This window comes from Leucopleurus acutus (genome assembly GCF_964270905.1).
Source record: "Leucopleurus acutus genome assembly, chromosome: 2".
Lineage (NCBI taxonomy): Eukaryota > Metazoa > Chordata > Mammalia > Artiodactyla > Delphinidae > Leucopleurus > Leucopleurus acutus.
The window spans coordinates 161584685-161609283 of NC_139143.1; the positions used below are offsets into that span (position 1 = coordinate 161584685).

A 24599-nucleotide genomic window follows, 5' to 3' on the forward strand; every position below is an offset into this window, starting at 1 on the left:
CAAGGGGGCTCTGGGATGTGTCTGAGGTCTCCGGATTCCTCTGTTGCAGGCCACCCCCCAGGGCCTGAGAAAGCTAGGAAGGCCCTAATCACCCAGCTGGACGTTCTGGCCCCAGGCAGCCTCTGTGGAGCTTTGTGCTGCCTGCACACAGGCATGGGGAATATATGAGCATCAGGAGAGCTGGGCCAGCCCAGCCTGTCTGCTTTCAGGGGTCCTGAGCCGGGGCCACTGGACCCCTGTAGATGGAGCAAGACTTCCATGAATTCTGCAGCCTGGGGATGGCGAAGGGAACCAAAGCAATACTGTGCACCACTTCCCCTGAACAAGGAGCTGGGGAGTGTGTGTGTGTGTGTGTGTGTGTGTGTGTGTGTTGTACGCAGACAAACAGACACAGACAGATGGTCCCAGCTCCCACCCCCACTGGCCCCAGGGGTGGATGTGCACCACCTGTTCCGCACATGTGGCTCTCAGCAGCTGCACATTCCGTCAGTGACCAGCTGTGGTGGCAGCTGGGGTGGTGGGGAGTGAGCACGGATGGGTCCCAGGGGAGCAGGGGAGGAGGACAAGGGGAGGACAGGAAGGGCCTGGGGGGAGCAGGGGTCAGGAAGCGGGGGAGGCAAGGAGGCTCAGTTTGTTCTCAGGACAGAACACTGAGCAGGAAAGTGGTGATGGGGGTACCTGACATCTGGGCTGGAGGCCCTGTCGGTGTGGGCCTTGGCAAAGAAAGCCTGGGGGACATCCAGGCAGGCCTGGCGCACCCGGTTAGGTCTTGGCGTATAGGTGGGCCAAACTGAGTGTAAGGAGACAGACGGTGCAGTTGGATGAGTCTGAAGCTCAGAGAAAAAGTCTGCGTTAGAGATAAAAACTGGGGAGTCATTGGCTTATAGGAGGTAAAGGCATGGGAGTAGATGAGTCGCCTAGGGAGAAAGCACATGGAGACAGAGGCTGAGTCCAAATGCTAACATCACCAAGTGCTCTTTCTCGACACCAGGCACAGGACTTCCCTGGTGGCGCAGTCGTTAAGAATCCGCCTGCTAATTCAGGGGACACGGGTTCGAGCCCTGGTCCGGGAAGATCCCACGTGCCGCGGAGCAACTAAGCCTGTGCGCCACAACTACTGAGCCTGCGCTCTAGAGCCCACGAGCCACAACTACTGAGCCTGCGTTCCACAACTACTGAAGCCCGCGTGCCTAGAGCCTGTGCTCTGCAACAAGAGAAGCCACTGCAATGAGAAGAGTAGCCCCCGCTCACCGCAACTAGGGAAAGCCCACACATGGCAACAAAGACCCAATGCAGCCAAAAATAAATATAATAAAATAAATAACTAAACTTTCAAGAAAAATAAAAATAAAAACATAAAAACACCAGGCACTGTGCTATGCATCTTACCTCATGTAAGCCTCACAACAAGCTTATGGAGTGAGTAGCTTTGTTATCATCCCATTTTACAGATGAGAAAACCAAGGCACAGGGAGTCCTTTCTTATCCTGGCTCACCTCTTGCCTCACTGTGTGGCCCTAAGGATGTTTTGTCCCTCTCTGAGTCTCAATGTCCACAGACACAAGGAGAGGGACAAGGGCCTACAGAGGGAGAGCTGAGTGGCACCCAGGTGCTCCAGCCGCTCTCCCCAGGCCCTGGGCTAGGATTCTGCCCATTGTAACTCTGCTGTTTTCCCTGGGACTGGGCACTATCTCCTCCACAGAGAAGGTAGAGGCCTTCAGGAGCCCCCCAGCTCCCCTCCCCATCACTAGTCACTCTCCAATATTTACCAAACACCTACTACATGCCGAACACTGCTAGGCATGGGGAGACGATGGGGAGCAAACCGCTTGGGTTTTGCCTTTATGTCCCAGAGACAGACATAAATTATTGCACAATTAATAACTACCAACAGCTGCCCGGAGCATCTCTGTGACAACCATCCTCTCCTCTGGGACCCCCAATACCTCCATCACTCAGCAGTTAGTTGCTCACTGTCTGGCCCAGCAAAGGGCGCTGGAACCCTCTTCCAACATATGGTCCGCATGCAACCCAACCATTGGCACCCAGGCGCTGTCAGTCTACTAATCTGAATACCAGCCCTAGGAGAAGGGGGCTGACCTAGTGTGGGATCAGGGATTGAGAAAGTGTCACTGGAGCTGAGACCTGACCCTGAAAATCTCTCCTGCTCATTCTGCTCTGGGGCAGGGGGATGAGAGAAGGGGAGAGGGTACAGGTTCCCTCTCTGCCTTCTTCCCTTTGGACTGAGGCTAGCTGCTACTTCTGGGCTCACCCCTCTGCCTCTTCCTGACCCCTCTCCATCAGCAAGCAAATTCCTCCTAAGGACTTGCCGCCCTCTGCAGTTGCCTGTGTTGCCCTCTCTCATTCACCTGCTCCTTCTTCAAACCTGCTTCTGCATCCTCCACAGACACTTCCAGATCCCTGAGGTACGGCCCCTGCCTCATGCCAAGGCCTCTGTGACCTCATGTTTGCAGGTCTTCCTCTTAGAGCCCCTGAACTGGCCACCGAGCCCTTTACTCGGCATTCTCTGACCTCGGCCCCAGGTGCTCTATCCTTGTTCAATTTTCCTCCTCCTCCCAGAGTTTCTCTGGCTGTTTTTCTCAGGGTTCTACGCTAGGTTCTCCTCCTTCTTGCTCTGCACTAGGTCCTTGAGTTACCTCATGTACCCCGTGGCTTCATCTATCAGTCCCCAAATCTCTACTCCAGCCCAGACATCTCCCCGGCCTCTCCTCCTGGGTGTCCCATGGGTCTCACAAACAGCATGGCCACACTGAGCTTACCTTCTCCTGTGTTTCCCATTGGTGCCTGTCACCTTCACCCACTCAGTCATCCAGACAGGAGCCCAGCATCACGTGGATTTGTTCTGTGTTCTTCCCCTCTAAACCAGTCCCTATTGCCTGGCCTATCGTAGGAGGCTTCTGATTGGTCTACCCCACTCTAAATGCACAATGCCACAGTTACCAGAAAGAATCTGGTGCCGGGACTTCCCTGGCAGCCCAGGGGGTAAGACTCCTCGCTCCCAATGCAGGGGGCCTGGGTTCGATCCCTGGTGGAAGAACAAGATCCCGCATGCTGCAACAAAGATCCTGCGTGCCGCAACTAAGACCTCATGCAGCCATAAATAAATAAATAAATATATTTTTAAAAACTGTATTTAAAAGAAAAAAAAAAGACTCTGGTGCCAACCTGTCTGGGTGGAGTCCCAGCTCTACCACTTACTAGCTGTGTGATCTCTGATAAGTTGCTTAATTTCCCTATGTCTCAGTAAAATGGGATTATAATAGATAATAATAGCAACTTCTGTTATAGGGTTGTTACAAGGTTTAAATGAGTTAATACATGTCAAATAGTACAGTGCCTGGTACATGGTGCAGTAAGGGTGCAATAAGAATTTATTTTTATTGTTGTTATTATCATTTATTTATTTCACAACAATGTTAAATGCTTACTATGCGCTAGACACTTTACTAGGCACTGAAAGACATAATAATGAACAACACAAATGATTCCTACCCCTAAGAACTTCACAGTCAGGGTGGAAGCCTCTTCATAAAATCCCACAGAGGGATGGTTTCCTGCTGCTTGGACCATGCCCTACTCACTTCCATTTTAAAACAAAACGAAAGGGCTTACCTGGTGGAGCAGTGGTTAAGAATCTGCCTGCCAATGCAGGGGGCACAGGTTCAAGCCCTGGTCTGGCAAGATCCCACGTGCCGCGGAGCAACTAAGCCTGTGCACCACAACTACTGAGCCTGTGCTCTAGAGCCTGCAAGCCACAACTACTGAGCCCGTGTGCCACAACTACTGAAGCCTGCGTGCCTAGAGCCCATGCTCTGCAACAAGAGAAGCCACCGCAATGAGAAGCCCGTACACTGCAATGAAGAGTAGCCCCTGCTCTCCACAACTAGAGAAAGCCCGCACACAGCAATGAAGACCCAACACAGCCAAAAATAAATAAATAAATTTATTTTGTTTTAAATTCTCTTTCAATAAATAAATAAAACAAAACAAAAGCAAAAACAAACAAACCCAGACTACACATCTCCCTCCAGCTATTGTCCTAGCTTACTTTCCCATCACAGTCAAGCTTCTTAAATGAGTTTATTCTGCCAGTAAGTATTTATTGCACACCTACTGCATGCCAGGCACTGTGCTAGGTGCTGGAGAGTCAGCAGGGAAAAGGAGAAACCAGTGTCTACCCTCAATGAGTTTATCTTGTGGTGGAGGACCCAGATGATAAATATATCAACAGATAATGTCAGTGAGATTAATAGATGCTATAAAGTATTGGGTTGGCCAAAAAGTTCCTTTGGTTTTAAAGTAAAAATAAAAGACATTTTTCATTTTCACCAAGAACTTTATTTAACAATGTATTCACCGTTTTGTTCCACTACCTTCTGCCATTTTTCGGGCAACTTCATAATTCCATCTTCCCAAAACGTTTTATCTTTTTGAGCAAAGAACTGTTCCAGGTGCCTTTTATAGTCTTCCAGGGAACTGAATTTTCTTCCATTAAGAGGATTTTGTAAAGACCGAAATAAATGGAAATCCAAAGGTGCAATGTCTGGTGAATACAGCAGATGAATCGGAACTTCCCAGCCCAGCTGTAACAGTTTTTGCCTGGTCATCAAAGGAACATGTGATCTTGTGTTATCCTGATGGAAGATGCTGCGTTTTCTATTGACTAATTCCGAACGTTTTCATCGAGTGCTGCTTTCAGTTGGTCTAATTGGGAGCAGTACTTGTTGGAATTAATCGTTTGGTTTTCTGAAAGGAGTTCTTAATAGAGGACTCCCTTCCAATCCCACCATATACACAACATCACCTTCTTTGGATGAAGACCGGCCTTTGGTGTGGTTGGTGGTGGTTCATTTCGCTTGCCCCACAATCTCCTCCATTCCACATTATTGTACAGCATTCACTTGTCATCGCCCGTCACAATTTGTTTAAAAACGAGACATTTTCATTACGTTTCAGTAGAGAATCGCAGGCGGAAATACGGTCAAGAAGGTTTTTTTCGCTTAACCTATGTGGAACCCAAGCATCAAAGCGATGAACATAACCAAGCTGGTGCAGATGATTTTCAGCACTTGATTTGGATATTTTGAGTATGTCGGCTATCTCCCGCGTGGTATAACGTTGATTGTTCTCAGTTAATGTCTCGATTTGATCGCTATCAACTTCAACTGGTATACCTGACCGTGGAGCATCGTCCAGTGAGAAATCTCCAGCATGAGACTTCCCAAACAACTTTTGACATGTTCGATCAGTCACAGCACCTTCTCTATACACTGCACAAATCTTTTTTTTACGTTTCAGTTGTGTTTTTACCTTTCTTGAAATAATAAAGCATAACATGCTGAAAATGTTGCTTTTTTTCTTCCATCTTCAATATTAAAATGGCTACACAAAAATTCACCAATTTTGATAAGTATTTTTTTAATGCATGCTGATATGACAGCTGTCACAATACAATCTAACATAATTGTTTCGAATGAAGTTAAAGACAACTAAGCGCTACTAGAGCCATCTGACGGAAAAAACAACAGAACGAACTTTTTGGCCAAACCAAATAAGATGATGTGAAACGGGACACAGAGTGAGCAGGAAATCGGTCGCTGTTTTAGACAGAGGGTCAGGAGAGTTCTCTCTAAGGATGTAACATTTGAGCCAAGACCTGAAGAGAGTGAGATAATTAATCTGAGACCATCAAGGAGAAGAGGCTTCCAGGTAGATGGAATGACGAATTCGAAGTCCTGCAGCAGCTACAAGCAGGAAATTTCGGTGGAAGGGCAGGCAGGAAGGCTCTAGTGGCTGAGTGAGCAGGGCAGGGGCAGGGCCCAGGGCTTAGGGTGGCCATACATCCAGTAATGCCCTGGACTGTCTCGGCATAGTTAGTGTTGCCTCCTTTCACTCTCAGAGGTGCCCCAGGCTTAGATGATAAATTATAGAGTCACCCTATGTATAGGCCATGGTAAACAGTTGGCATTTCATTCTGAATGTGATGGGAAGCCTATGGATGGTTTTGAGCAGGAAGTGATGTGATCTGACTGACATTTTAAACGATCATGACCAAGTACTTGAAACGCTCTCTGGCTCCTGTAACACCCACCCTTGGCTCTCCTCCACCTCCCGGCTGTTCCTTCGCAGTCTCCTCTGGCAGCTCTTTCTCTTCTACTCAACATCTAAATCTTGGGGTTTCTCTAGACCAGTGGTTCTCAACTGGGGGTGATTTCTCCCCCAGGGGACATTTGGTATTATCTAGAGACATTTTTAATTGTCACGACTGGGGCAGGTACTACTGGTACGTAGTGAGTAGAGTCCAGGGAAGCTGCTATACATCCAACAATGCACAGAACAGCCCCACCGATAAAGAATTTTCCAACCCAAAATATCAAATGGGACTGAGGTCAAGCCACCCCTGTACTAGATTAGCACTGTCCAATAGAAATAGATTGGGGAGGAGCATAAACAATTAATTAAAAAAAACTAAAAACAAGTGAAGTTAATTTTAATAATATATTTTATTTAATCCAATATGTATAAAATATTATAATCTCAGGGCTTCCCTGGTGGAGCAGTGGTTAAGAATCTGCCTGCCAATGCAGGGGACACGGGTTCAAGCCCTGGTCTGGCAAGATCCCACATGCCGCAGAGCAACTAAGCCCGCAAGCCACAACTACTGAGCCTGTGCACCACAGCTACTGAAGCCTGTGCGCCTAGAGCCCGTGCTCTGCAACAAGAGAAGCCACCGCAATGAGAAGCCCGCGCACTGCAACGAAGAGTAGCCCCTGCTTACAGCAACTAAAGAAAGCCTGCACGCAGCAACAAAGACCCAACGCAGCCATAAATAAGTAAATTTTTAAAAATATTATAATCTCAACATGTTATCAATATTAAAAATATAAATGAGAGCTCGCCCTTTCTCCCTCCCTCCCTTCCTTCCTCCCCTCCTTCCTCTCTCTCGCTTTCCTTCTTTTTTTCGCTTTTTTTTTTTTCGCTTTTTTTTTTTTTTTTTTCGCTTTCCTTCTTGAATCTGGTATGTATCTCACTTCCTAGCAAAGCAATTCAGTACAGGCACATTTCAAGTGCTTAGTAGCCACACGTGTCTCGTGGCTATTGTATTGATGGCACAGCTCTAGGCTCAGTACTAGATACTATAGCCTGATGTTTAGGAGCTATACAGGTAGTAAAGCCTGGTGGTTTGGCTCTGGAACCAAACTGCCTTGTTGAATTCCAGCCCTTCCATTTACCCTCTGTAGAGTTACTCCACCTCTCTGTGCCTTTTTTTCTCATTTACAAACTGGGGATGATAATAATTTTACTACTTTATAGAGTTGCTGAGAATGAAGTGAGTTAATACTTACAAAACAGTTTCAGGTGTTATAAGTGCTTACCAAACGTTAGCTATTTAGCTAGGCCCCATCCACACTTTCTTTCTGGGTAATCTGTCTACTCCTATAGCTTTAAGTGCCACCTATTACCTAATGACTTCCAAATTTAAATATTCAGCTTCGACCCCTCTTCTGAGCTCCTATTTATCTGTGCACTCCTTTTTTTGGGGGGGGGGCTTCGTTGCTGTGCACGGGCTTTCTCTAGTTGCGGCGAGCGGGGGCTACCCTTCGTTGCAGTGCGCAGGCTTCTCATTGCAGTGACTTCTCTTGTTGCAGAGCATGGGCTCTAGGTGTGCAGGCTTCAGTAGTTGTGGCTCGTGGGCTCTAGAGCGCAGGCTCAGTAGTTGTGGTGCATGGCTTAGTTGCTCCACGGCATGTGGAATCATCCCGGACCAGGGATCGAACCTGTGTCCCCTGCATTGGCAGGTGGATTCTCAACCACTGTGCCACCAGGGAAGTCCCTGTGCACTCCATTTTGATGGCCCGGGGCATCTCACATGAACATACCTACAACGGAGCTTGATCTTCCCCTGCAAATCTGCTCCACTGCCAGTCCCTGTGACCTCAGTCACACGCAGGGCAGATCTCTGGGCAACATGGCTGATTTCTGCCTTTCCAGGGAATGCAGAGTGCACGGACTGCACAACTTCTGCGTTGGTTGAGGTTTCCACTCCACTGGTACATGTCCATGGAAGTTATGTGAGTGCTGAGGGCATCTGGAAAAAGAGAGTCCATAGGTATGGCTGGGGTGAACACCAGGGCCTCCTGAGGAAGTCCAAGCTGCAGGTTCTGACTGCGCATGCCAGCTGTGTACCTGTGCATGTCTATACCTACATGTCCATATACTTGGCCACGTGGTAGTGTCTGTGGACACGTGTGGAAGGGGGCACGGGATTGTTCTGTCCCACCACCATAATCAAGTGTCCCCAGTCAGGTCTTACAGTGGGAGTGGAAGTGCAGTTATTCTCAGATGACTAACCCCACTCTCCCAAATGAGGAGATGGCTTCCTCTGTGTCCTGGGGGGTGAGTCAAAGGGAAAGACTTCATCTCTGACCCACCACATGGAGACCACCTTCCCATCTCCTCCTCCCAGCTCATGAAGTCCACCTTCCAGGATGCCCCCGTTCCATTTCCTTCTGAGCTTTGGGGGGTCTCTCTGAGGCACTGGCCCATGAGGATCGCAGGTGAATCTCAGAATCTTCCTTGAGTCTCCCTCCCTAGGGGCAGGGCAGTCGGAGCCCCTACCCAGTGAACAGTTTGGTCTGTTGTAGGGGGGAGGAGGGTCCCAGGAAGGGAGGCTGGAGGGTGCCACCCACCCCCTTTTGAGGCCCTGCAACAGCTTCAGGAATGGGCCCTCTCCAGGCACTCTTGGCCTCCCAGGACAGCTCTGCCTCTGGTGAACTGGGAACTAATTCCCAGGGACACCCACGATCAAGACAGGTCTTCAGGCACCTTGGCCAGAGCTGGTCCTGCGCAGGTGGTGCAGCCACAACTTCGGCCATCCCTTTTGGGGATGGCCCCCTCACCCACATTCTACTTGCTCTGGACCCCTTTGGGAGAAGCGGCCAGAGAATTCTGGCCGAGGGTCAGCCCACAGCCACTCCACTGACCTCCCCAAACCGATGTCTCTGCCGCCCCCAGAACCCCAGGAGGCAGGAGCCGGCGAGGGGACCTCTAAAGAGGCTGGGGTATAGCGGGGCGGCGCCTCCACAGGCCGACAGCGCCCCGGGGGCGAACCAGGGACAGACGGGGACCCCTTGGCTTCCCCAGGGGCCTCCAAGGGCACCTGCCCAAGGCCACCCAGAGCGCGGCGGCCGAGGGAGCGGAGCCGGACCTCCCAGCCGTCGGCGGGGCGGCGACCTCCCGGGGCCTTCCCACGGCTCGGCCAGCGCGTCACGGAGGGGGCGAGGGGGCGCCCGGGGCTGCGGCTGCGACGCAGGAAAGGGCCCTGGGAAAGGGCGGTGGCTGCGCCCCCGGGGCGGGGCCGGGGCGGGGCCCGACTTCCCGGCTCGCCGCCCGCGCCGCCGGCCGGGGACCCACGCAGCCCGCGCTGACGATGAAGCGGCCCCGGGAGCCGAGCGGCTCCGACAGCGAGTCCGACGGACCCATCGACGTGGGCCACGAGGGCGAGCTGAGGTAAGGCTGGCTGGGGGCGCTGGGCGCGCCTGGGCGAGCAGGCTGGGGAGCAAGCCGACGGGCCGGCGAGCGCGGAGCCAGTCCTGGAGCGACCGGGGTAGACGCAGGTGTGGCGCCACCGTTACGCGCACGAGTGCCCGGGATCCTGTGCGCTCTCGGCCGTTTAGGGCTCGAGATGCTGGGACGGAGGGAGAGTTCAGCTCGGGGTCTGAGGTCCGGTTGGAGATCTCTTTCTGTCCAAGTGAGGCTACTGGCGAGGACTTTTTTTTTTTTTAATTTATTTTTATTTAATTTATTTTTGGCTGCGTTGGGTCTTTGTTGCTGCGCGGGGGCTACTCTTCGTTTCGGTGCGCGGACTTCTCATTGCGGTGCCTTCTCTTTGTTATAGAGCATGGGTTTCTAGGCGCGCGGGCTTCAGTAGTTGTGACACGTGGGCTCAGGAGTTGCGGCGAACGGGCTTAGTTGCTCCTCAGCCTGTGGGATCTTCCTGGACCGGGGCTCGAACCCCTGTCCCCTGAGTTGGCAGGTGGATTCTTAACCACTGCGCTACCAGGGAGGGCTTTTCCCTGAAGATCTTAGGAAACCCTCATGGACTGTTGGTATCACACCCCCTGGTCCTGAAGTAGAGTAGTCACTACTCTGCAGTGACTATGCAGAGTAACCATACTTTCTTAATTTTACCCTAGCTGGGGTGCACTTTTCATATAGTACATACACACACACACACACACACACACAGACAGACACACACACACACACAGACACACACACAGACACAAAACTTCCAGGGGAAGAAAATCTTTGGAATTAAGGTTTTAATATTGGAGAAAATAATCGCTGACTTGCCCATGGTCCTTGCAAGGGCCTAGACTCTGATTCCAGTGCTCTTTCTACTGCACCAGTCTGCTGTCAATATCTTTTAACTCTTGGTACGTTTTCTGACCCTGCTTCAAACCTGTAGAACAAACTGAACTTGTATAAGTTCTGTTACGTCCCAGTTCTGTGACCAATCTAAGCTTCGGTTTCTTCATCTGAAAAATGGGTATAAATAATAGAACTGACCTCATAGGATAATTAGGAAAATCAGATGAGATAACCTATGTCAAGGGCTTCACACAGAGCCCAGCACGTAGAAAATGCTTAAGTAATATCAGGCACCCAATATGTGATACTCAGAACCCTGAAAGAGCAGCAAGGACTGACTGGGAGTCTGCAGACTTGGGTCCCAGCCCCAAATCTGCCACCAAGTTACCGTGTGACCTTGGGGCATTGCTTTCCCTTTGTGAGCCTGTTTTCTCATCAGTAAAATAAAGGAGAACAGGGAGTGGGAAAAGGAAGCCTATTTGGTCCCTCCTGGCTCATCCAAACCTGACTCTCTAGAATAGATTTGAAAGGGGGATTCAGTTCATTCTTAGGGATGTTTCTGAGAGTATTTCGTACTTTCAGTGATATCCAGTTTTCTGAGACCAGGGGGTCCTGCCTCAGTCACAAGTCCCAGTAAAGCGCCCCCAGCTTCCAGTTCTTTCTAGCTTCTAATAGGAGGTAATTTCCTGTCCATGAGGTTTTGGGGTATATAATAGCATTCCCTATGCAACTTAATAGCCTTTTAAAATTGTTTAGCAGAAACTGCTCTTTAGAGAATCAATTCTCTGAGTCTGTGCCTGCTAGGAGGAGGGGAAGGGCCCAGCACCATGGGGTGGGGGGTTGGCGGGGAGGTGTCTCAAGCTCAGTGTCATTGGGTCTTCATGAATCAGAGGCATGAAATGGGTGTCAGAGAGCTGCGCTGATTGGAGCTGCCTTCTGTCCTCCAAGAATTTGCAGCCTGGTCAGTGACCTGCCAGGTCACACAAAGTCCATGGACAGGATGGACAGGATGGGCTGTGAGGGCACCTGAGCAGGGAGAGGTCACTCACAACCAAAAGTGCAGGGAGGGCTTCCCTGGTGGCGCAGTGGTTGAGAGTCCGCCTGCTGATGCAGGGGACATGGTTTCATGCCCCGGTCCGGGAAGATCCCACGTGCCGCGGAGCGGCTGGGCCCGTGAGCCATGGCCACTGAGCCTGCGCGTCCGGAGCCTGTGCTCCGCAACCGGAGAGGCCACAGCAGTGAGAGGCCCACGTACCGCAAAAAAAAAAAAAAAAAAAGTGCAGGGAGAGCTTCCTGAAGGTGGTGGCATTTAGACTGTGGCATTTGGACTATGGCATAAAGGATCAGTAGGCAGTTTTTTTCCTATACATTTTGTCCTTTCAACTAGAGCCCATTTTTTTAGACTGTCTAGATTCTTAGGCGAGCAGACCCCCCCCAGAGGAGAGAAACAGTTGGACATCTGGCAGAGGCCGACTTATAGACCCCTCTTTGTAGCACTCACCAAAGGGCCCTCCCCCCAGCAGACATCAATGCTTCAATTCAGGGAGCGCTGAACGATGCCTGCTGTGGCCCAGACCCTGGGCTGGGCGTGGGGGGCCCAGATGTATCCTGCTCAGCCTCTGCCCTCAGGGAACTCTCAGAGAAGAGCTTCATGAACAAAGAAAGCCAGATGAACATTGGCAAGGGCCAGGGGACTGGAGCAGCCAGCCTCCCCAGGGTCAGAGGCAGGGTGCAAATCCGCCCCCACCCCCCGTAAGAGTAAAGAGCAGGTTGTGTTCCATTGCCACTGTAGGCATCTGCCTGGTGGCAGTGTCCTGCCCCATATATGGGAATCACCCTTAGAGCTCCTATCTGAACACAGCCCCCTGACACATGGGGGTCCAAACTGAGAATAGTCTCCCCCCTCCCTCTGCAAAAATTTAATGAGCACCTGCCACGTCAGGCACTGGGTCAGGGTCTGTGGGTCATTTAAGGCACATGGTGGCCTTTGAAGTCTCACCACCATTAACTTGGGTAAGTGACGACCCTTTTCTGAATTCTAATTTTCTCCTTTACAAAATGGGGATGCTAATACCTTACCTCATAGGGGGAGGCTTTGATGAGGTAATGGACTTAAGGCACACAGCTCCCTGCTTTGGCACAAGGCAACTTCCAATGAAAGCTACTCCCTAAGGGGTCGCCGTTCAGTTGGAGAGTGCCACGTCCGTGAGGCAGCATGGTCTAATGAAAAGCCTGGAGATCTGAAGACTGGACTTTGTGTCTCTGTCACTCCAGCTATCAAGTGATTATTTTTCCTAAGTGTGAAATGGCCCAATAACGTACTTAACTCATTGTATGATAAATGAGACAAGTGAACATGGAAGTGCTCTCTAGAACAAAAAGTACTGGCTATGAAATGTACATGGGGGGACGATGACTGTATGGGGAGCACTGGATGAAAAGCCAGTAGACTTGGCTCCAGTTCTGGAATTTCCTCTAATTTGCTGTGTGGCCTGGAGCAGATCGCTTCCCCTCTCTGAGTTTCCTCCTTTTACAAGTAGGCTCAGTGGTCTCTGAGAGCCCTTCATTGGAGACATTGTGATTCTGCCTTTGGCTGATGGAAAATGAGCGGGGTCACCTGCAAGGGCTCCTCGGCGGAGTTCCCAAAAAGGAAGTGAGGGTGAGCGCTGAGGGTAGTCAGGACCAGCAGCCAGACCACCTGGAAAGCTGCCCCTCCCCCAAGAGGCCACCCCAGAATCCTGGCTAGGGACCCCTTGAGGCCCACGGAGCAGATCTCGGGGGTCAACATATCTTCTCTGGGTCCATGAAAATCTGCCTTATTTTCAGACTCTCAGACAAGAATCTCTCACACCCTCTCCCAATGTCAGGGCCAGATCCCAGCCTGGAAGAGAGCTAGCTCTGGCTGAGCTCTTGGGAGCTTTAAGGCTAAGGGGACTGGAGGGCTATTCAGACAGACAGGAAATAGGAATCAGGAGGGAAAACAATGTTGATTTTGAAGCCAGAAGATGTGGATTCCCATGCTGGCTTTGCTCCTCAGCAGCTGCGTAGGCTGGGCAAGCTGCCTTACCTCCCCAGTGCCCAGCATCCTCATCTGTAAAGTGGGGCTTCCCCTCAAAGGAGGGAAGTATATGTAGGGATGCCGAGAAAGCTGTGAAGTGAGGTTTGCCTGTGGGATACGGGAGTGGGGGGAGAGGGATAACACCGCAGAGACCCAGGAGAGTGGAAAAGGGTGGCTGAGCTGCCATGCTCTGAAAGGGGTGTGTCAGCCTCCAACAGATGGTCCCTGAGGAGGAATCAGGCTGAGAGGCAGTGACGTGAGCAGTGGTAACCCAATACCCCAGGAGACACCTTATCCAAGCTGCGGGGACAAAGGCCGTGTTTCTTAGTAGACCTTGGCCCTTGTGGCTTGTCCATACTGAAACTTTGTAAACAAGCTGCCCTACAGATCTCAGGATCTGGCCACCTGAGCCCTGGATCTAGCTTGCTGACCCATCCCTCCCACGAGCTTTCATAGGCCTCTTACATTCTTGTCCAGATGTTTGGATGGAGATATCCTTTTCCAGATGTAGCTAGATGAAGCCAGGGACATAGCAGTAGGTTTGACAAATGTTGATCTGGTCTCCCATGCAACCTTATCTCTTTAAGCCGTTGATGAAAATGATCCAACCTCTAGTGCCAAGAGGGTCGTCACGTGGGCTGGGACCCTCCCGGTGAGCCACACATGCCCCCATCCCACAAAGGTCTCAGACATAGATTTTTTTTCTTTTAATATTTGTTTATTTATTTGGCTGCATCAGGTCTTAGTTGAGGCACGCGGGATCTTGGTTGAGGCCTGCGGGTTCTTTTGTGGCAGCACACGGGCTTCTCTTTAGCTGTGGCATGCGGGTTTTTCTCTCTCTAGTTGTGTAGTGCGGGCTCCAGGGTGCGTGGGCTCTGTAGTTTGCAGTGCGTGGGCTCTCTCGTTGAGGCGCACAAGCTCAGTAGTTGTGGCGCGCAGGCTTAGTTGCCCCGAGGCATGTGGGATCTTAGTTCCCCGACCAGGGATCGAACCCGCATCCCCTGCATTGGAAAGCGGATTCTTTACCACTGGACTGCCAGGGAAGTCCCAAGACATAGATTTTATGGTCTCACCTCTGTGTTCTCCGGTGATGCCAAAGATGAGGGCAGGAGGAGGAGCTCAACCACGAGCTCTGTCATGTCACTTGCTGAGTACTGGGTACAGCTGTGAATGAGACAGATATGGTTCATGGCCTCATGGAACTTACAGACTTGATGGAGAGTTAGACATTAATCAAATAATCATATAAATATGATTTGTACCCAACAAATGGGTACAAATGCTATGAATGCAGGATGCTAGGATAGCGTAAAGCAGGGGGTATCAAGTGGGAGGGGTGATGACATTTGAGTTGAGATCTGAAAGGTGGTAGAAGTTACTAGGCAAAGGGGCTGGGGCTTGGGGGTGGGGCGAGGGAGTGGACCAGAGAGTTCTGTGCTAGGGGAGCAGTATGTGCCACCACAGGAAGGAGTTAGTGCATTCACAGGCTGGAGCACACAGAGCAAAAGAGAATTGAGTCTAGGAGGTGACAGGGGCCTGCGGGACTACCTGGAAGATGGTAGCCTTGATCCTAAAAGCATTGAGAAGGCCCTGTAAGAGAGTGACACGATCAGATTTGCATTTAGATGATCACTCTGCCCGCTTGTAGGAAGTAGTGGGTGTAATAGTCTCCTGCAGTCTAGAAAGATGATGGAGGCTTGGTCCCGAGATCGGCAGTGGAGATAAGGGGGACAGGTGTGAGATGTATTTTAGACATGGAATGGGCAGGTTTTGATGGGGTAGGTGAGGACAGAGGAGGAATCAAAGATGGTGGCTGGGTGTCCACCTTGCAGAAGTGGGATGTGGGTGCCTTCGCTGAGATGGGAACCTAAGCAGAAGAGGAGAGGTGGAGGCAAGCTCTTGGGTTCCTGTTCAGATGGGTGGCATTTCGCGTTCTGAAATAGCAGGGGAGTCACCTTGTCTAAAGTTATTTGTGGCTGTGATGTCTCCAGTGGGAGCTGGGCTCTGGAGGGCTGGGGCCTGGCTGAGGGCATCCAGTCCAGCCCTAGGTCTGAGTGGGGCCTCTGGCGTGTTGGCCAAGTGAATGATCCTAAGTGCAACCCAGAGAATCTCCTTCACTCCAAGAGAGCCTCAGAAGTGGGAACCATGAAGAGGGTGAGCAGTTGGGCTGAGGAGGATTCGGTCAGTCTGGGCAGGAAAAGCCCCAGAGGGCTGAGCCTCCTCCCGGTGATGGTAACGCCTGGGCTGCCGGCAAACATACATCCTTCAGCCAAGCCCGGGACCGGAGGCCTGACACGATGCGGGCTGGAGCCTTCTGGGGAGGCTGGGGCCACGTCCCGAGAGTCCGAGAGGGCCCTGTGACCCAGATGTCGCCTCCCCCTCGCCCGGACCGCGCAGCGTGGGAGGAGGCGGCAGCTGCAGGCCGGGTGGAGGGCGGGCGACCGGCGCGCCCGGCCCGTGGGAAGCGGCGGCATCTGTTCTTTCCACGCTCGTTCCCAGCGGCTCCCTCTGAAACCTAACCCGCAGGCCCGGCCCCGCCGCCGCCGCCCGTGCCCTCGCCCGCCCCGCCCGGGGGATCGGGTTGCAGGAGCGGGGCGGCCGGGCTGCGGTTCCCCCGACGGCCCGCGGCAGCAGCGAGGGCGAGGGGCGAGGGGCCGGAGGCAAGGCCGAGAGGGTCAGGTCGGGGCGAGAGCCAAGCCCCCCCACCCATGGCCCCAGCCGCCGGCGACTCTGGGGCAGGAAGCTCTGTGCAGGGGAGGACTTGGCCCGGGGAGAAATGAGCCCCCGGGGAGAAGGGGAGAGAAGGCGTCCCCACCCACGCCTGCCCTGCGCCTCTTCCCGGCCTGGGAGACCTCGGCCGCCTGGGAGGGGTCTGTGCCCGCCCACAGCCGGCCTCCGAGGTCAGCCCAGGCCAGGGAGACGGTCCTCTGAAAAATCAGTCTTTCTTTTCCTCTCCAGCCAGATGGCCCGGCCGCTGTCCACCCCCAGCCCTTCACAAATGCAAGCCAGGAAGAAACGCAGAGGGGTGAGTGTGTATCTCAGCAGAGCTGTCCAACAAATGTTTGCCCTGAGTTCCCAGGGGCCTGGCGCAGAGAAGCCTGGTCAGAAACACCACCGGGAAGTGAGCCTGCCTGGGTTCAAGTCCCAGCTTTGCCAGTAGCTAGCTGGCTGACTTTGTGCAAGCCACTTAATCTCTGTGTGCCTCGTTTTTTCATCTGTGTAACTGAAATAATGATGGTACCTACCTCAAAGGGTTGTTTTGAAGTGAATTAATGTAATGCACTCAGAACAGAACCTGACGCACAATTAGCCACTATCATTTATTCCAGCCTCCCCCTGCTTCTCTCTGAGCTCAGAACTTTCCTTCCCTCTTAGTGTGCTGAGGGGTAGGGAAGGGGGACAGAAGAAGGAAGAGCCCGTCCTTGCTCTTGGCCCTACTTTTCCCCCAGGATGCAGCTGTGCTTCTGCCCTGGGAGTCCAGAGACTGGAATGTGGCAGAGACCAGCCCTGCCACTCACTAACCAAAAGGCCTTAAGCAGCCACACCCACCCAGCCCTCGTTCTCTTTATCGGTAAAATGGGTGTTGTCATTTCTGTCCTGCTATCAGTATTGCGCCGCCAGTATTGTGAGATGAGAGTGAGCTTGTGGGAATGAAAGGCCTTCCCAGCTGGAGAGAGCAATGGGACTCCTCAGACCTCATGACCCAGCACCTCAAGGGGTCTCCCTGGCCCAGGAGGGGCCTCCAGGACCTGCTGCAGTGCTGTGGCTGGTGTTCCTGTTCTAATTGGTTGGTGCCCTGCTGTATCAGTGGTTAAACGTTTTGGATACCATCCCTTAGATCAAGACAAGAGATCTGAGTTCTAGTCCCAGCCTTGCACTTCCTTGCTGTGTGACCTTAAGCAAATCCTGCCCCTCTCTGAGCCTCGTTTTCCTCTTCCATAATATAAGAATGGATTTATCTCCCTGACAGAAATATTGTGACGGAACATATGAGTCAGTGCCTGTCGAGGCGTGTTGGAAACCGTGATGAAGTGCCTACTTGGTTTTTGTTTGTTTGTTTGTTTCATCATTGTTTTTTAGATCATAGAGAAACGGCGCCGGGACCGCATCAACAGCAGCCTTTCTGAACTGCGGCGCTTGGTCCCCACTGCCTTTGAGAAGCAGGTATGTGACATTGCTGAATGTGCTAGAGGAAATGCTGTGCGGGTGGCAGATAAGGTTCACTTCTCACGGCATCTCTTATCGATTGGTGGCAGCTGCCTGAAGTGCTGTGATATCATTTACTGATATCTGTTGATGGCCAAGAATAAGGGGGATGGAAATTCATATTTACTGAGGTGTCTCAGGGGTTGTGGCTTTATGTCCATCATCTGGTTGCACTGAATGCTCAGAATGATCCTGAAGGGTAGGGATTATTATGCACATTGCACAGGTAAGGAAACTGAAGCACAGAGAGGTGAAGTAACTTATACCAGATCACACAGCTAGTAAGTAGCAGAGCGGAACTGGACACAGACTGTGTGATCCTAAAGTGCCCTATCCCTCTGCACTACTGACATTTCCAGAACTATCTGAAAGTAGAACAGGCCGCTTGGGGAGTGAAGTCTCTGTCATTGAACATGCTGGGGTGGAGGGACTCCAGTGGAGAGTCAGACAGTTGAATCAATCAGACAACCTCAAAGATTCTCACCGTGTGCGCCAAGGCATGGTCATAGGTCCTGTGTCTTCCTTTCTGCTGGGGAGAACAAGTCAGTCATTCCACAGACATTCACTAAAACCTTCACAAGTCCAGCCATGAACTAGACCTGGTACCTACCTTCAGGGGACTCACATGGAGAGTCCGACCCTCAGGTTTCATCTGGGAGACCAGGTGATGCTGGAGGCTTCAGAAACACTCCTCAAGAGAGAGAATGGAGGAAGAGCAGATGCTTTGGAAAAAGACAGTGAGCCCGATCTTGGGTGTGTGTGGCGAGTGTGCAGTTGGATTCCCGGTAAAGCTGGTCTAGGAGGCAGGTGAGGATGCAGGAGTGACATTCTGGTGATGGTGCCTGAAGCCATGGAGGTAGAGGGGACCCTCCGAGGAGAGCGAGAAAAAAGTGAGCCATCACCCACTGGGAACACCACCGTTTTAAGAGACAGTTAGAGCAAGAAAGCAGGGGAGGGGGGCTTTCAGGAAGGATGGTCAGCAATGTGGTGGACAGGTGGGCTAAAATGAGAACTGAAGAGAATGGGTTAGATTTGGTGGGCTTGGCTAAAGCAGAAGCCCGATCGCAGGCAGTGGTGGAGTGGGGGGAGGAAGAGAAAACTGAGGTCGTGAGTGCTGATGACGCCATGCTGGGGAGGAGGGCGACAGAGGTCAGCTGAAGGCCGCCACTCTTCTGTCTTCTGTACACACAGGGCTCCTCCAAGCTGGAGAAAGCCGAGGTCCTGCAGATGACGGTAGATCACTTGAAAATGCTCCACGCCACTGGCGGGACAGGTACTGATGCTCTACTTTCCTGGAACCATTCCTGCAGCCAATATTTGGGGGCTGGGCCCTGGGGATACTTTGGTGAGCAAAGTAGATGTGGTCCCTGACTTCATGGAGCTCACAGTTCACAAAGGGGCTGAAGCAGATCCAGGTGGAACGTTCGCAAAGCTTGTCTTTCTTCTTTTGGCATTGCCCCTCGGCTTTTATTGTCTCCATGTGTCCTAGCCCTTTCCTCAACTCCACTCCTTCCAGCCTTGAACCTTGGAGGAGCTCTTCTACAACAGATTACTGATCCCCCTGCCCCCAGGGCCTCGTTAAGCATCAGCCTGAATGAGCTTATTCTCACTGTGATCCCAGTGGGAGAGACACGCCTGAGATTTTTAGCCACAGCACTTCGCTAGTGTGCCCACCCACCGGTCTAGGCTTCTGAGCTCTTGTGTCCTTGGCAGTGCTGGGGGGATATGTCACGCTCACCGCTGAAGATCAGTCGTGGGATTTTAGTAGGATGCGAATGTTAATGCATTCTGTTATTTTGAGCTAGTCCACTACAAAAAAGTCATGGAATTGTGGCTTTTAAAAGACTTCTGGACAGATGGAAATACTGTGTGCCTGAAGCCGCTCTGTGTGTTTCGGTAATTTCACCATTGGGAAACCTTGAAGGCTCCACTGACCTTGGCTCCAAAGCCTTAAGTCTTGAAGCCTTAACTTGCTACCCCCTCAAGGGGATGGTTGCATGTTAAGCAGCCCAGCCTGGTGCCTCTCAAGCCTCAGCGGGCAGCAGTGTCATGTAGGGGCTGACAGCGTCGTGGGTCACAGCCCAGAGATCCCGAGGCAGTAAGTCTGGATTGGAGTTTAGGAATCTGCCAGTTTAGCAGACACGCCCGATGATCCTGCTGCAGGTGGTCACTTGGAGAACTTGTGCCAAAGGAACGCACAGCCAACGGTGGAAACTGTCTCTAATCAACCAGTGGGGGAGGAATTTCAAGCCACATTTGTATTTATCCAATTAAAAGAAAACTAGTGACTAATATTTGGGCAGCATTTTATAGTTTTCCAAATGCTTTCTCTAACATTATCTCATTTGATTCTCACAAGAACCTCGAGGGTGGGTGTTGCTATCCTCACTGTTTTCTGGCTAAGGGCTGATGGGAAGACAGAGAATTGGCATGGAGCACTGGCTTTGTATGTGAACACTGAGTTTACTACTTACTAGCTTTAGGACCTTGGACAATGATTTAAGCTCTTTATTCCTCAGTTTCCTTATCTCTAAAATGAGAATAATGCTAGGGGTTTTTTAAATATAAATTTATTTATTTATGGCTGCGTTGGGTCTTCGTTGCTGCGCACGGGCTTTCTCTAGCTGCGGAGAGCGGGAACTGCTCTTCGTTGCGGTGCGCGGGCTTCTCATTGCAGTGGCTTCTCTTATTGTGGAGCACGGGCTCGAGGCATGCGGGCTTCAGTAGTTGTGGCACGCGGGCTCAGTAGTTGTGGCTCGCGGGCTCTAGAGCGCAGGCTCAGTAGTTGTGGTGCATGGGCTTAGTTGCTCTGTGGCATGTGGGATCTTCCTGGACCAGGGCTCGAACCCATGTCCCCTGCATTGGCAGGAGGATTCTTATGGGGATTCACTTCCCCATAATGGTTATAATGATAGGTTTTTATGAGGTTTAAATTAGCTAATGCAAATTAAGTGCTTAGGAAGAACTCAGCAAATGTCAGTGGAAAAAGAACAGTGAACAGAGAAAGGTGATGGGATTTGCTCAAAGTTGCACAACTAAGTAGACAGCAGAGCCAGGTCTTACTGCCTAGAAGGCCTGGCTCCAAACATCATCTCCTGCCAAGCTGTTCCTCTGTGGGGACCTCAGCCGTGAACCAGGGACCCGATATTTGCTACAATGATCATGAAGCCAGTGCTCACTGGGGCTGTTCTGTCTTTGCCCAGAAGGTGGTCGAGAGACGGGCAGGTGTGGAGAAGCTGTGAGAATGTGAATACTTCTGCAGGCAGTCCCCCTGGTCATCCCACACTGAAGTCAAACCAAAGACAGGGTCCCTGGCCTGAGGGCAGCAGCTGAGGACCAGAGTGGGGTCCTGCTTTCTAGACTGCCCTTTGGGCTGGGGAACAAACTCCAATGCTTATGGGGGCCAAACCAGTCATATAAATGATAGCTAACTTTTCATTTGTTAAGCATTTCTGTGCACCATTTCATTTCGCCCCCCCCATCTGTACATGGCAGGGCCTGTTAATATGCCCATTTCACAGCTAAGGAAATCAAGCATGGAGAGATTGAGACTTGTCCATAGTCAGGGCGCTAGTTAAGTCCATGGTCAAGCAGCTGGCCCCCAAAGACCTCATGCTTCATTGCTACCCTATGCTCTCCTCTCCGAGGAGTCTCCCAGCTCTGATGGCTCCTGCCACCACCTCCCAGCGTCTGCCCCCATCAACTCTACACCTCCACGTGCACAGCGCTTTCACATCTGGCAGGTGTCTATTTAAATGAAGTTATCTGGGCCGCAGATTTCCTTCTTTGGGTTAATCATGAATGGTGATGAAGATAACACTTCACGTTTTATAACGCTTCACAGTTTAGTGAACTCATTTGATCCGCACAGTCCACTCGCTCTACCCCAGTAGGGATGATTATTCCCACTTTAAGATGGTGAGACTGGGGCTCAGAGAGGTGAGGTGACGTGCCCAAGGGGGTGAGTGGGGAAAGCAGGTCCAGAGCTCAGTGCTGACCCCAGGCTCGGTGCTTGTCTCCTGCCTGGCATGCCCTCATCGTGCCTCACTTTGCAGGATTCTTTGATGCTCGAGCCCTGGCAGTCGACTTCCGGAGCATCGGTTTTCGGGAGTGCCTTACCGAGGTCGTCAGGTACCTGGGGGTCCTGGAAGGGCCCAGCAGCCGTGCAGACCCGGTGCGGACTCGCCTTCTCTCCCACCTCAACAGCTATGCAGCCGAGATGGAACCTTCACCCACGCCCGCTGGGCCCCTGGCCTTTCCTGCCTGGCCCTGGTCCTTCTTCCATAGCTGTCCAGGGCTATCTGCCCCGCGCAGCCAGCTCGCCATCCTAGGAAGAGTGCCCGGCCCCATCCTCCCCGGCACCTCCTCTCTGGCTTACCCCATCCCGGCCTTCAGAACCAGTCCCTTGCGCAGAGCCACTGGCACCATCCTGCCAGCCCGGAGGAATTTGCTGCCCAGTCGAGGGGCATCTTTTACCCGGAGGGCCCGCCCCCCCGAGAGGCCAGCCGCGCCCCTGCCCCCCAGTGGCAGGGCTGCCAGGAGCAGCCACGTGGCACCCCTCCTGCGATCCTCTTCCCCCGCCCCTCCTGGCATTGTGGGGTCTCCTGCTTATGTGGCTGCTCCCGGCTCTTCCCAGGGGGCAGCTGGGAGGCCAGCAGGAGCTGTGCTCTGCCACTCCTGGGTCTCTGAAATCACTGAAGTCGGGGCTTTCTGAGCTGGCTTTGCCCCCAGGAATGAGGAGAGTTCTTTTTCCAGGAGCTCTAAAGATGGCGTTGCCTTTTCTGCTCTGTTTTCCGGACTGGTTCATATATGAAGGTGTCTTCTTCACCCAGCAGAGGCCCCCTTCTCCTTTGGCCCCTCTCCCCTCCTCACTGCTTGTCCCAGCTTCTCCTGGGGCTGTTCTGATCTCAGAAGCTTGGTCTCATGTTTTCCCTGGAGAGATGAGTCCCAGGAGAGCCCCCCAAGAGCTGTACCCAGACCCCTCTCCTGCCCCAGGACACATGGGCAGTAGGCATTAATCTCAGGTTGGGGAACAATGCTTTAACCTAAAAGGCACAATGACCTAAGGCACGCTGCTCCCCTAGAGATCAGACCCCAGCCAAGAGCAGTGACTGCCTGGCTGCAGCCTTCCCAGGCCCCCAGGGGTCAGAACATAGTGTCTGTCTCACTTCCTGAGACAGTAACAGACAGACACAGGGGCCACAAAGAGGTCTCCTGGGAACCCTGTCTGCCCCAGCCCACCTGTCTCCCGCCCACTGCAGTGAACCCAGAACAGACCTGCTGTCCACCACGGCCAAGGCTGGGGACTGGGAGCCCAGCAGGGCCCGTTCCTGCCCTCTTGCCAGCTGCCGACACCTACCCTCCAGCTGACCAGCAGTTCCCTGCACACAGCTGGGAGGTCTCTGGGCTCCGTGACAGGGTGTACTCACCACCAGGCCTCGGACGGCGTCCCCAGGCAGGAGCCAGGCTTGAGCCACAGAGAACCCAGCTCCCTGCCTACCACACGGTCACCGTCCTCCAGGCCTGTGGTCCCGTCAGATGCACAGTGCGGAGGCCATGTTCCCACGTGATGGCGCCCCGAGAGGAATCCTCTTGGGATTCAGCACCAGACATTTGTGCTGCCTGTTTTGCATCCGACTCACGAGGCCCAGACTGCTGGGACCGCCAAGGGCTGTCAGGCTGGACGAAAATAACTGCGAGGAGGGGCGAGAGGAAGGACAGTCAGAGGCGGCTCAGCCCTTCAAGGTCACACAGTGGGTCGAGGGCCTGAGATCCTGTTCACCCGGGATTCCACGCGGCTGGCTCTGCTCAAAGGCCATGCATGGCGTTACCCAGCTTCAGCCCAGGCCGCTTTCCCTCTAACAGAGGGAACTAATGGCCCAGAGACCTTTCCCAGTGGAGCAGCAGGAACTGGACAAGACAGGGGCAGACCAGAAGCGACACACAGCCGGCCCAGTGCTGCCAGATGGTTGTTAAAATGTAGAAACACTTCTGTGCTCACTGACAAACCTGCTTTCCCTGAGTGTTCCCACCACATGGCTTTTCTCCCAGGACCCCGTGCTGGTTAATGCCCGGCCGACCCAAGGCCGTGGGGCCCTCCAGCTGGCAAGTCGATGGTGCTTATTCTGCACTGGTTATTAAATGCTTCTGATGTCACCCCTGGAAGAGTCTCCCACTCTCATCCTTTGATGGAGCTACCCTCCCCAGAGGCTGAATTGAGGAGACTCCATGAGCTCAAAAAGTAGTGTCTGCAAAAGCCCTGGGGAAAAAGAGCCCTTTCAGAGAAGTGGGTAGGAGGGCAGAGATCATTTAAATGACCCAGAAAGCTCTTTTGAGAAGGCAAATTCCTCAAGGAGGGATAAAGAACTAAAGTCATTCTTTTATTCCTCAGTGTGAGGTCGTTGGATCAGATATTGCTCTCCTCCTGGACCCATCTGCGTGTCCAGCAGGGAGGAGGTGTCATTTCAGGGAGTGGGTAACTGGCCAGGAGTGCCCCTGAGGCAGACAGAGATAGAGGGAAATAGTGAGCGAGGGAAGGCAGTCAGCAGGCTCCCAGGATTTGGGAGGGCGGGCAGAGGGAGGTGGCAGAAAGCAAAGAACAACTTCACTGTTTTCACAAGGGGCGGGAAGAACGGCGCGCCCCACCCCTCCCCCTCCTCCCCTGCACTCTCCCCCTCCTCCCCTGCACTCTCCCCTCCCCCTCCTCCCCTGCACTCTCCCCTCCCCTCCTCCCCTGCACTCTCCCCTCCCCCTCCCCCCTGCACTTTCCCCTCCCCCTGCTCCCCTGCACTCTCCTCCTCCCCCTCCTCCCCTGCACTCTCCCCTCCCCCTGCTCCCCTGCACTCTCCTCCTCTCCCTCCTCCCCTGCACTCTCCCCTCCCCCCTCCCCTGCACTCTCCCCTCCCCCTCCTCCCCTGCACTTTCCCCTCCCCCTGCTCCC

The 24599-nt window shown here is 52.7% G+C and overlaps 1 protein-coding gene across 1 annotated transcript; it reads left to right on the forward strand.

Annotated features, from left to right (window-relative positions):
• Positions 1 to 9451: 9451 nt before the first annotated feature.
• HEYL (hes related family bHLH transcription factor with YRPW motif like) lies at positions 9452 to 22373 on the forward strand (the record flags this gene model as incomplete). Its single annotated transcript, XM_082832346.1, has 5 exons — positions 9452 to 9531; positions 16412 to 16478; positions 17534 to 17617; positions 18851 to 18932; positions 21715 to 22373. The coding sequence occupies 5 exons, from the start codon at positions 9452 to 9454 to the stop codon at positions 22371 to 22373; spliced, it is 972 nt and encodes a 323-aa protein (XP_082688472.1).
• Between the last annotated feature and the right edge of the window lie 2226 nt (positions 22374 to 24599).